This window comes from Podarcis liolepis, assembly GCF_965112155.1.
Source record: "Podarcis liolepis genome assembly, chromosome: 5".
Classification (NCBI taxonomy): domain Eukaryota; kingdom Metazoa; phylum Chordata; class Lepidosauria; order Squamata; family Lacertidae; genus Podarcis; species Podarcis liolepis.
Window position 1 is genome coordinate 12753913 of NC_139556.1, and position 12944 is coordinate 12766856.

The 12944-nt window shown below is 45.2% G+C and overlaps 1 protein-coding gene across 1 annotated transcript in view; it reads left to right on the plus strand.

The window, feature by feature from the left end:
• The window catches only part of ANTXRL (ANTXR like), a 55191-nt gene that overhangs the window by 20920 nt on the left and 21327 nt on the right, over positions 1 to 12944 (plus strand). Inside the window, exons 10-14 of the mRNA XM_083505465.1 lie at positions 1257 to 1355; positions 2787 to 2856; positions 3585 to 3663; positions 6983 to 7078; positions 12874 to 12912. Of these exons, the coding sequence (XP_083361591.1) occupies positions 1257 to 1355; positions 2787 to 2856; positions 3585 to 3663; positions 6983 to 7078; positions 12874 to 12912 (383 nt within the window). The remainder of the gene's footprint in view (positions 1 to 1256; positions 1356 to 2786; positions 2857 to 3584; positions 3664 to 6982; positions 7079 to 12873; positions 12913 to 12944) is intronic.

Sequence of the window (12944 nt, forward strand, 5' to 3'; positions counted from 1 at the left end):
TCCAAAAAAATATTAAAATACTGTAATATAGCAACTAGAATCTCAACTAAAGCATCCGTTGCGTTTAAGAACGGGTCTCTCTGTGTTTGTATTCATAGTTTTTCCACATATATTTCCACCTGCCTCTGTTGAATCATGGATAGCCCCCAAGGCTGGTTTTTAGCGATGGAGAGAACTGAATGTTGACTGAGCTGCTGTAGATGGATTAGTCTGTCTGGGTTCTGACAGTTCTCTGAGGCTTAATATTTTGTGACCCTCCCAATCTGTAAGCCCCCCGACTCGTAGTCCACTCTGCAAATTTGGATCTTCCTTGATTAGAAGTGACCGAGACGCGCAGCCTGCAAAGAGGCCCATCAGTCTGGAGTCCGGATTTCCCAGAAGCTTCGTTGCTCTGATTATACTCACAAGTGCCCTGGCTTGATTGAAAGGTTGCGCTGGATGTTGGCACCCAACCGGCCGCGTCAACTCCCAGGTGTGGATGCAAGCCGTCAGCTCCTCATCAGAGTCACGGAAGCAAAACCGACAGCGCCGCCAGTGCGCACCAGTTTCAACCCACCCTCTCGCTGCCAGCGCTGCCTCTTTGGTTCTGCGCTGACCTTTTCCCCTTCGTTGTCTTGTCAAAATCGGCAATTTGGTTTCTGACAGTAACGAAGGAAGAAAAGGACGCGTGCCGAGTCAGGGCCCCAATTTAAATAGAATTAGCCCTTTCAGCTGGCTTGGGTTCCCCGGAACTGAGTCGCGCTGTATGGGATTAAGAACGGGGCAAAAAGGGGCACAGGCTGCAAACCCAACAGTTTCCACCGCTCGTCTAACCCGCAATGAAAAGGAATAGTTTCCCCCTTTTTTTGTTTCTGTACCTATTAATGGGAGTGGAAAATGCATAGTGGTCGTTTTCACAAACACCGATAACATTGGGGGTGGGGAATGCAGTCATTAAAACATAATATTTTTGTAGTGTCAGAAAAAGCATTTTTACAGGAGGCGACAGTAATAGTCAGGGAAGAGGACTGTGTCTCAAAAGCATAATTCTCCAGCCTTCAAATAGGTCAGAACTGAATGCTTTCCCCAAGAATATTTTAATGTTAATAGTGATTTCATAGCTCCTCGGCATCGCACTTCTTGATTTCCTTTATCGTCTGAGGTTCTCCGTAAAATAGTGTTCCCATTTCACAGTCGGTGCACTGAGGACCGTGAAGCCCTGCTGTATGTTATTGGGCCACACCAGTTTTCCTCATTGTAACGTTTTCTCTTGACAGAATCCTACCAAGTGGTGGTCAAAGGCAACGGCTTTTATTACGCAAGGAACATTGACCAAGTTCTCTGCAGTTTCAAGATCAATAACACCATTACTCTTAGTAAGTTGGCAGGTTAAGCCTTCCCACCCCAGAAAAGTGCTTTCACCATGTTGTGGTGTGAAATGGTAACGGGGAAGAATTTTCACTCTCATGGCTACTTCTGCATCATTCCCATCGTACCTGGGCTTGTCTTGCTGGTCGGAGAGCCAGTGTGGTATAGTGGTTAAGAGTGGTGGACACGTAATCTGGTGAACCGGGTTCGATTCCCCACTCCTCCACATGCAGCTGCTGGGTGACCTTGGGCCAGTCACACTTCTTTGGAGTCTCTCAGCCCCACTCACCTCACAGAGTGTTTGTTGTGGGGGAAGAAGGGAAAGGAGAATGTTAGCCACTTTGAGACTCCTTCGGGTAGCGATAAAGCGGGATATCAAATCCAAACGCTTCTACGTGCAGGAGATGTTCGGCCAACGCATTTGTCATCGTTGGATTGGAAGTTACGAATTTGATAATCCAGAACAGAAAAGCACAGGCAGAGTTGCAAAGTTTAAGGAAGATAAGGAAACTTACACTAGTTAAATTTCTGCATGTCCTGCAGCTGATAATGTCAGTCTGTATTCTCTGTCAAGGAGTGCAGTCAGATAGCCACACAAAAAGGGCCTTTGCATTATTTTCCTAGATAAGGATTTCATGAACTTCATCCGAAAGAAGCAAGTCTGAACCTCCCTAACGTATACTTAGGGACGTGGGTGGCTCTGTGGGTTAAACCACAGAGCCTAGGACTTGCTGATCAGAAGGTCGGCGGTTCGAATCCCCGCGACGGGGTGAGCTCCCGTTGCTTGGTCCCTCCTCCTGCCATTCTAGCAGTTCAAAAACATGTCAAAGTGCAAGTAGATAAATAGGTACCACTTCGGCGGGAAGGTAAACGGTGTTTCCGTGCGCTGCTGTGGTTCGCAAGAAGCGGCTTCGTCATGCTGGCCACATGACCTGGAAGCTGTACACCGGCTCCCTTGGCCAATAAAGCGAGATGAGCGCCGCAACCCCAGAGTCGGTCACGACTGGACCTAATGGTCAGGGGTCCCTTTACCTTTACTTTTAACGTATACTTAGCACAAAAGGGCAACAACTCAACCAGCATCAGTTAGGGAATCAAATCACTCTAAAACAGAACAGACAAATAATTATCTATCTATCTATCCATCTATCTTTCTATCTATCATCTATCTATCTATCTATCTATCTATCTATCTATCTATCTATCTATCTATCTCAATTTGTTCTACTCTGAATGAAATGAAAGGGAATTCACACATATAACCTGTAACTCACTGGCTGAAATGTTAAAAAAAGCAGAAAGGAAACCTAAAACTATTTGCTGCTGTAACGAAATTTTTTAAAAAATGAAACAGGCACTCTTCATAAACTTGCCATCTTAAAGTTTTTTATGGCTGCTTTGTACTAGCATAGAAGTGATTTTTCGTTTCTTCCCTTCAGATGAAAAGCCAACAATTGTTCAAGACACATACTTACTTTGCCCTGCTCCAGTGATAGCAGATGTTGGACAGTAAGTACATTGTGCTTTTACCTGTTCCTCACACCACCTCTTGGACGTGGGTGGCACTGTGGGTAAAACCTCAGTGCCTAGGACTTGCCGATCGTATGGTCGGCGGTTCGAATCCCCGCGGCAGGGTGAGCTCCCGTCTTTCGGTCCCAGCTCCTGCCCACCTAGCAGTTCGAAAGCACCCCTAAGTGCAAGTAGATAAATAGGTACCGCTTTATAGCGGGAAGGTAAATGGCGTTTCCGTGTGCTGCGCTGGTGCTGGCTCGCCAGAGCAGCTTCGTCACGCTGGCCACGTGACCTGGAAGTGTCTTCGGACAGCGCTGGCTCCCGGCCTCTTAAGTGAAATGAGCGCACAACCCTAGAGTCGGACACGACTGGCCCGTACGGGCAGGGGTACCTTTACCTTTACCACACCACCTCTTACTTGTTGTGTTTTCTTCCCCCCCCCCAAAAAAATAACCACTGAAATGCTAAAATGTGAAAACCGCCAACTGAAATATATTAGTTCTAAGGGGTTAGAAACTTGTGGGGGTGGGGAGAATCATTCATTTCATTGTTTGTTACGATAAACAGAGAACAGAGATAGTAAAAATTATAATTTATTATTTATACCCCACCCATCTGGCTGGGTTTCCCCAGCCACTCTGGGCGGCTTCCAACAAAAGATTAAAAATATATTAAAACAGAGAGAAAGACCACTGTTTTAATTTATGTCTCTGTTGGCTCTCCAGGGTGGTTTACCTGCAAGTTAGCATGAACAGCGGACTGACGTTCATCTCCAGCTCTGTCAGCATCACCAGCACCCGCTGTGTAAGTATGAACCAGGAAACTGAGGGAAGGAAGGACCTAAAACACAGAAACAAGGACTAAGGGGTTGGGTGGAAGGGTGTGGCTTTTTGACCACCGATCCAGCTCTCAATAATAATAATAATAATAATAATAATAATAATAATAATAATAATAATAATAATAAATTACTTATACCCCACCCATCTGGCTGGGCCTCACCAGCCACACTGGGTGGCTCCCAACAGAACATTAAAAACACAATATTAATCAAACATTAAAAACTTCCCTAAACAGGACTGCCTTCAGGTGTCTTCTAAAAGTCAGATATTACTTGACATCTGATGGGAGGGCATTCCACAGGGCGGGCGCCACCACCGAGAAGGCCCTCTGCCTGGTTCCCTGTAGCTTCACTTCTCGCAGGGAGGGAACCACCAGAAGGCCCTCGGAGCTGGACCACAGTGTCCAGGCTGAACAATGGGGGTGGAGACGCTCCTTCAGGTATACTCAAGGGAACATGAACTGGGTTTGACAGGGCAGCCAACATTGTTTATTCCTGACCCACTCACATCTAAAGCAGATTCTGCCAGGAACGGTTTTTGTTGGCTGCTTGCCAGTGTTATATTTGAAAACACACACAAAATTAAAACGAGGTTTTTAGCACTGTTTTTGTTCTGCTGCAGTCTGGAGTTTCAGTCTCTGGGTGTCGAACCTAGATAGAGGGGGACACTGCTCTCTGAAAACTGCTTTGCACTAGAGAAGCTGTGTCTGGCTTTCAAAGAGATGAGCTTGTGTGGCTTCCTTCTTCGTAAGGAGAAAGCAAGGAAATTGATCTAATGTTCTGCCTGAGGGCCTGACCACAGCCAAACGACACTCGCAGATGTCACAAGTAGCACATTTATTCGCATCGCATTTTTTCTTTCAAAGACACATGAAGCAGCTTACAAAAAACGATGCAGCAGAGGTTAAATTGAAAAACAACAAACGCCGACTAATATAGCAGCAGTAAGCATGGTAAAAGTCCATGATACAAACTTTCATTTAAAAAAACAACAACAGTGGGTCATTAAACGCTTGTTAGATAAAAAAAAAAGTAATGAAATGAAAAGAATAAAGATTTGCAAATTCAATGCTTAATTGCAAAGGACTTGCGATTAACGGTAGATTAATGGGGAAGAGCTGTAGCCTTGCAAAAGCTCCCTGCTTCACTCTCAGGAGACGGGAACTGTTATTGGTTATACTGGATGAGGGTGGCACTGTGGTCTAAACCACTGAGCCTCTTGGGCTTGCAGATTGGAAGGTTGGCGGTTCGAATACCCACGACGGAGTGAGCTCCCGTTGCTCTGTCCCAGCTCCTGCCAACCTAGCAGTTCGAAAGCACACCAGTGCAAGTAGATAAATAGGTACTGCTACGGCAGGAAGGTAAACGGTGTTTCCGTGCGCTCTTGCTTCTATCACGGTGTCCCTTTCTCCAGAAGCAGTTTAGTCATGCTGGCCACATGACCTGGAAAGCTGTCTGTGGACAAACGCCGGCTCCCTCAGCCTAAAAGCGAGATGAGCGCCGCAACCCCATAGTCGCCTTTAACCGTCCAGGGGTCCTTTACCTTTACCTATACAGTGGTACCTCAGGTTACATACGCTTCAGGTTACAGACTCCGCTAACCCAGAAATAGTACCCCGGGTTAAGAACTTTGCTTCAGGATGAGAACAGAAATGGTGCTCCGGCGGCACGGCTTCAGGTTGAGAACAGTTTCAGGTTAAGAACGGACCTCCAGAACAAATTAAGTTCTTAACCCGAGGTACCACTGTACTGGTTGCAGCGAAGGAAGCAAGGTGGGGTTTGCCACATTTCCCACCCAGCGCTGTTTCTTTGAACTAGTTGAAATTTAGAAGGCTGAGCTTCCTTAGTAAAGCCCTCAGCAAAAGTTCCTTGGCTGCATTTTCCGGGTGTCAAAGCCAGAAGCAATGGGCACCATGGGCTCAGCGGGGCTTGTGTCCCAGATGTTTTAACGAGTACCCTGAATACTGGGGACACCTCGTGGCACTGATAAACAGTGGTGTGGGTGCTAGTAGTTCAACAAGCAGGGCAGCCGTGGGAAGAAGGAAGTTTTTGTTCCCAGCCCTTCTCCTCACCCTTCTCTGATGCACTGCATCCTGGGTGATAGAGCCCAGTGGAAACCCAAAGGTGTTTGTAGTTGTAGATGTTTTAAAGAAAGAGAGGGAAGAAAATACTTACACTTTGTTTGTTTGTTTGTTTGTTTGTTTGTTTATATTAGTTTTCAATTACAACAATCCAGTAATAGCCTTATTATAACAATGCCAAATTACAGTGGTGCCTTGCAAGACGAAAAGAATCCGTTCTGTGATTCTCTTCGTCTAGCGGTTTTTTCGTCTTGCGAAGCAAGCCCATTGACGGATTAGCGCTGTTAGCGGCTTTTAGCGGCTTATTGGCTTATCGGATCAGCTGATAAGCGGCTTAGCGGCTTAGAAAAAGGGGGAGGGGGGAAACCGCAGGAACTCGCAAGACATTTTCGTCTTGCGAAGCAAGCCCATAGGAGATTCGTTTTGCGAAGCACCTCCAAAGTGGAAAACTCTTTCGTCTAGCGAGTTTTCCGTCTTGCGAGGCATTCATCTTGCGGGGCACCACTGTATAATATAATTCCTAATACAAATCATTCAAATACCAAATTACTGTATTTGTCACTCCATAAGATGCACCAGACCATAAGACGCACCTAGTTTTTGGAGGAGGAAAACAAGAAGAAAAAAAATATGAATCCCAGAAGCCAGAACAGCAAGAGGGATCGCTGCGCAGCGAAAGCAGCAATCCCTCTTGCTGTTCTGGCTTTTGGGATAGCTGTGCAGCCTGCATTCGCTCCATAAGACGCACACACATTTCCCCTTACCTTTTAGGAGGGAAAAAGTGAGTATTATAGAGCAAAAAATACGGTATATAATTTAGGTGCCCCCTCGCATGCTAGAATTAATGGTTTGATGGTTTACTTTGTTCCTGTGTTCCAAAACCTTACCGATTTCAATTACATGCCCGTCGTAATAGTGATCCCTTATGCAACAGCTGCAATATTAATAACTTCTGTTCATGTTGACACATAAAATAATTTATAAGCGTGCAAGTGAAGATCTCGTATTGAGTCATTGCTTTCCCGGTGTGTGACATTTATTCTGTCCGTGATGTATCTTCCTGTCCTTGCCACCATCACCTCGTACACCATACGTCTGAAACCCGCGATTAAATCCGAACTGCGTCGATTGCAATGCGAAATAAACAATGCCCGGTTCTGTTGCAAAATCTGTAACCTAGGAATACCTTGCTTGCTTGCAGCATCATGGGACGATTGTTTTCATTGTACTTCTGATCCTCTTCCTGCTCCTGGCCTTGGCTCTCTTTTGGTGGTTTTGGCCGCTCTGCTGTACCGTGGTAAGTATTCAAGGCTGTTTTTATTATTACCGTATTTTTCGCCCTATGGGACGCACTTTTTCCCCTCCAAAAATGAAGGGGAAATGTGTGTGCGTCCTATGGGGCGAATGCAGGCTCCTTGGCTTCAGCGATAGCAACGTGAAGCCTCCGAAGCACAGAGGGAGCCTGCGCTCTGGAGGCTTCGCGCTGCTTTCGCTGAAGCCAGGAGAGTCTGCTCTTTGAGGCTGGCGGTGGGGGAAAGCAGCGCTTCCCCCCACCGCCAGCCCCACAGGCTCGGGGGGCAGCGGGAAGGCGTGTGATGCCTTCGCGCTGCTCCCTGACCCGGCTATGAGCCTGGCGGTGGGTTTGACCCACATGCTGGGTCGAAAAGCCCGCAGGAAAAAGAGAAAAGCTCTTTAAAGGGTGCGTGGCTTCTGCGGGCTTTTCTATGAGGTGGGGGAATTCCCCCACCTCATAGAAAAGCCCGCAGGAGCCGTACAGCCTTTAAAGAGCGCGCCACTATTGGGGGCTTTTCCCCAAGGAGGGAGAAGGGACTGACTGGCCGAGTCAGTCCCTTCTCCCTCCTGTAGGCTTTTGCGGGAGATGGGGGAATTCCCCCACCTCCCGCAAAAGCAGGGAGAAGGTCTTGGAGTAGCGCACAGGCTGCGTGCAGCCTGTCCGCTGCTCCCAGAGCTGTGGGGGGGGGGGGTGTCATTTTTTCCCCTTGATTCCCCCCCCTGAAAACTAGGTGCGCCCTATGGGCCGGTGCCCCTATAGGGCGAAAAATACTGTATTTCTTTTTATATATAAATTTTCATTATTTTTTTTTAACATACCATTTTCAACAGTAATTAAACATATTTTTACATCTTATTCAAATTTTTTTACTTCCATCAGTCCTGTCTGAAAACTTTCCAATCCAATCTCTTAGTATACATTTCTTATTTTCCCTGTTGCATTAAAACTCATAACCAATGTCTCTATTCTTTATCTGCTTTGTTGCACTTCATATATTTCTCCCTACAAAACTTCTTGTAGTCCTACTAGCGTAATTTGTTGGTTACAATTGCTCTTCAAATCGTTCATATACTTCTTCCAATCTTCTTTAAATCTCTGGTCCCACAGGTTTCGAATCCTTCCTGTCATTTTGTCCAATTCTGCATCGTCCATTATTTTCGTCTGCCATTCTTCTTTCGTCGGAATTTCTTCTTGCTTCCATTTCTGGACTAACAATACTCTTGCCGCTGTTGTTGCATATGAATTTTTTTTTTTACATCTTGCCTGTTAATATCCTAACCTATAATACCAAGTAAAAATGCTTCTGGTTTTTTAAAAGTTGTATATTTCAACATCTTTTTCATCTCATATATCATTTCCCAGAAGTTCTTTATTTTCTTACATTCCCAGTATTCAAGGCTGTTATTTCGCCAGGGGCAGGATTTAAAGTCCAGGAGAAATGTAAAAGGAAGAGAAACACTCTCCCTTGTTTGACCTGAGAAATACAGTGCTTCCACCTCCCTTCCCTGCACGCCCAAAATTGTATTGCTTTCCAAATATAACAAGGCTTAAGAAAACAGCCTCCTCTCTTACTAGGTTCCTGAACTTTTAGCAGCAGGCCGACACGTGCAGATTTAGGAAAGGAAGGTTTTTCTTTTCACTTTAGTTTCCTGCCAGGAAAGGCTTCCTCATTTCTGTGTGATAGACTGCTGTTATCCTGGGATATTTTTTAATTTTTTTTCACCAAAGGGTCACATGGAAGCATTTTAAATATATTAATAGCATCCTAATGCAGTGAGAGGTCTAGGTGCTGATAAAGGGTCAAAGACAGGCCGTCCTTGTTTCTTTTGCTCAGTTTCCATCCTTTTTTCTAACAATGAAGACATAGGAGATGGGCCAGGATAAACTAGGTGAACGTAGTGAGAGATTCAGTCTCAGATCAGTAATGAACTGATGGGACGACTTTGCCCTTTCCTGTTGCTGATCTTTCCCGTTTTGTAAAAAGGCGACAACAGTAAGCGTTCCTTGCAGGGATTTTGTGAAGATTTATTAAGGCAAAAATAGAGTTGCCTGTCCTTAAGCTTGGCTGTAAGGAGGCAAAACAATAGGGTACTGAGTGGGAATGGTCAGAGAAGCATCATGAACAGGAGCAGGAAACCTGATTTTAAGAAATTGTATTAAATTAAATTAATTTGGCTTGATTTGTAATAATTGGGAAAATTAATAAAAAATAATTTTTAAAAAGAAGTAGCAGCCGAATAATGATGATGATGATGATAATTTATTTGTACCCCACCCATCTGGCTGGGTTTCCCCAGCTCCCAATAGAATATTAAAAACACGATAAGACATCAAACATTAAAAACTTCCCTAAACAGAGCTGCCATCAGATGTTTTCTAAAAGTCAGATAGTTGTTTATTTCCACAGGGCAGGGGCCACTACCAAGAAGGCCCTCTGCCTGGTTTCCTGCCAAGATGTTTCCAGAGCTTTGGGGCTTATGTTTAACAAAAGGATGTCTTGAAGAAAGCTTGACTGTGAGCGCCTTTCTCGCAGGAACGGGCGCTGTGTGCTTTCATTGCACAGAGAGCCCTTAGTAGATTCTGCAGCCAGCAGCAAAGCGATTAGAGTCTCGGGCTACATGCCAGGATCCCACCCCAGAACTTGCACTTGCTTGTAAGTTTAGAAAATGAGTCACTTCCTTGCTGCTCAGCTCTGCTTTTGCGAGATACCCCTGGCAGGGTTTTCATCTGGAAGACGCTTGCTTTTTTTTCTGGGCACTGGAAAAAGATTCGTGGCGGCTGAGCTTGCAGAATGATACAAAGCCCAGAAACCACGTTTCAGGCAGAGACAGAATTCACTAGATATTAGTGGTCCACAGACAACAAAGCAAGGTTTGGTTTCTAAGGAGCAAACATATTTTTACAAAATAAATCACTAAGTTATTTCTTCAGAAAAGGAATGCCAAACAATCCTATTTCAGCTGCCACTGAGGGCTGTTTCATATATTGTCAGCTAGAAACCTGGGCCAGCAGCCAAGCTGACTGCCCTTGTATGATCTTTTTATTTCCTGCGTTTATACTTTCTGTGTACATTTTTTAAAAATCTTCAAGTATCCACTGCTTGTTAAACTAAATTTAGCAAGCCAGTAGAATTATATGAGTGGATTGCATTAATTTCCTCAGACCAATTATATCCGCGCCATCTTATACCATGAAAAAAAACTGTAAAAGAACAGTTTAATGAGATTGCCAAGAAGCGGAATACTTCTTAACAGGGAGAAGAATGTGAGCACAGTAAAATGCGGAAAGCATAACTGACTCGTTCACGGCTGGTTCACGGTGGTAGTAGCCTGTCCTTCCTTGGTTTCTGCATCAGGGTACATTTTCATTTTTGTCAAATTATCCCTGATTTGCCAGGGGTGTTTTAAAGAGTCACACCCACCACAGCTGCACAGCCAGTGGCAACAAGTTAAAGACAGATGTGTGGGCTGGATGGCTGCCACAATTCTCCATGATTAAATGCCTAAGGTTGCAATCCTGGCTCCCAGCCCCAAATGCTGATTTTTGCCTCTGCTTCTGGGGGAGCTCCATTGTCACAGAAGCCCTGAGCTTTTACCCCTGTGGTCTGGAAACTACTTTCCCGGGGTTAGACTAGATGGCCCTTGTGGTCCCTTCCAACTCTACGATTCCGTGATCTGTGAGTTTCAGGGCCGGATGCCAGAGGCTGGATCCCAAAGCCCCACAGATCTCCCGAGGGGCCCGATCTTTGGAGCTGGTATAGCGAAAAAGAAAAAAGTGCCTCCCTTTTGCTTTGCCCTTTTGCAGGAGTTGGCAGGATTGTAAGGGCAGCAGTGAATACAAAACACTGAGGCTTTTCCATTGCCCCTCGCTAGGAAGATTGGTGTTTTCCCAGTAGTGATGTATGGAAGTGAGAGCTGGACCATAAAGAAGGCTGATCGCCAAAGAATGGATGCCTTTGAATTATGGTGCTGGAGGAGACTCTGGAGAGTCCCATGGACTGCAAGAAGATCAAACCTATCCATTCTGAAGGAAATTAGCCCTGAGTGCTCACTGGAAGGACAGATCCTGAAGCTGAGGCTCCAGTACTTTGGCCACCTCATGAGAAGAGAGGACTCCCTGGAAAAGACCCTGATGTTGGGAAAGATGGAGGGCACAAGGAGAAGGGGACGACAGAGGATGAGATGGTTGGACAGTGTTCTCAAAGCTACAAACATGAGTTTGACCAAAATGCGGGAGGCGGTGGAAGACAGAAGTGCCTGGCGTGCTCTGGTCTATGGGGTCACGAAGAGTCGGACATGACTAAACGACTCAACAACAACAAAAAGGAATATTGGTGGAGCAATCCCAACCTTAGGTTCATTTCCCATGCTTTAGCAACGGCACTGTTCATCCTGGAGCAGGAGTGGCTAACTTCTGGGGCTGCAGATATTTTGGGACTCCCAACATCCATCAGCTCCAGCCAGCATTATATTTTATTAAGTTTCAATATTTTAACATGTATAGTCACAACACGAATTTGTCTTTCATTTTTGTCGGCTTCCTGCCCCTTTCCCCATGGAGTTGTTATTGGTAAAACCTATTTGGTGTTTCGCAACTTTCTGACTAGTTGCAGGACCTTAGCCAGACCTAGCAGAGTAAACGCAGAATCCACGGAAGCAATTGGCGACTTGGCTGCAGACAGGATAGACGAAGTAGGAACCAGGAACTTGTAGTTAGGTGTTTATTATATACAGTGGACTATTTACAGGAACAGAACACGGATCATATGCTAGCTCTCTCTGATACGACTCTCAACTCCAACACCTACAACTCCTACTAGCTCTCATTCCAGTTAGTAGGCCATTAATTATCACTCCCTTGAGAGAGCTTGACCAATCAGGGAGCAGTCTTCATGTCTCTGTTATCACCAGGCAGACTTACTCCTTCAGATTGCCTTCTGGCTGTCTGCCAAACCTTAATTGACTCTGTGTGAGTAGCTGCACGTGCAGTTTCCCAACAGTTGTTTTATCCTCCCCTTCTGTCACACCTCATCTTTTATCTATCGCATCATAACCACAATATTATAATCTAATTACTTTTGTTGCTCATAGGTCAAATCCTACTGGCAGGTTCATCATGCTAAAATATTTCTTTAACTAGTCTGAAAAAGGCAACCATTCTTCCACAAAACACTCATCATAAGATTTCCTCAGTTTTGCTGATCATTTTGTTGGCTCTGCTTAGTCCATTATCCATTTTTCTTTGGTTGGAAATTCTTCCCCTCCATTTCTGTGCATATACCATATTGGCCCGAATATAAGCCGCACCTTTAAAATTCGGGGGGGGGGGGAGGGGAGGAAAAAAGGCAATACCCGAATATAAGCGACTCCCTTAAAATTCCGCAGGCACTCACACCCGTAAATGGCAAATGTAGAAGAAAATCCTACGGCGATATCATAAAAGCCAATTTTTGTAAGATCGCGAATTTAAGCCGCACTTTAATTTTTCACGGTCGGAATTTGGAAAAAAAAAAGTGTGGCTTATATTTGGGGCAATACAGTAAAATCCTAGTTGCTTTAATATTTTTTTGGGGGGGGATTTCTGCCATCATATTCAACAGTCTGTGATTGTGGTCCAATGGCATCTGAGGGGCACCACTGGTCTAAAGACTCTAAAGGGCTCGGGTAAAGCCAACCTTTGCGAACCATTTGAAGAGATGAAGTTGATGAGCCGGACTGTTTCATTGAGTGAAAAGGTTGCATGTAGATGGGGGACAAAGCTTGCAGGCTCTGACAGGCTTATGTGTGTGTGTGTTTCAGGTCATCAAAGAACCGCCACCGCCACCCCCAATGGAACCTGTAAGTATGTTGTTACTCAAGCTGTTACCCTG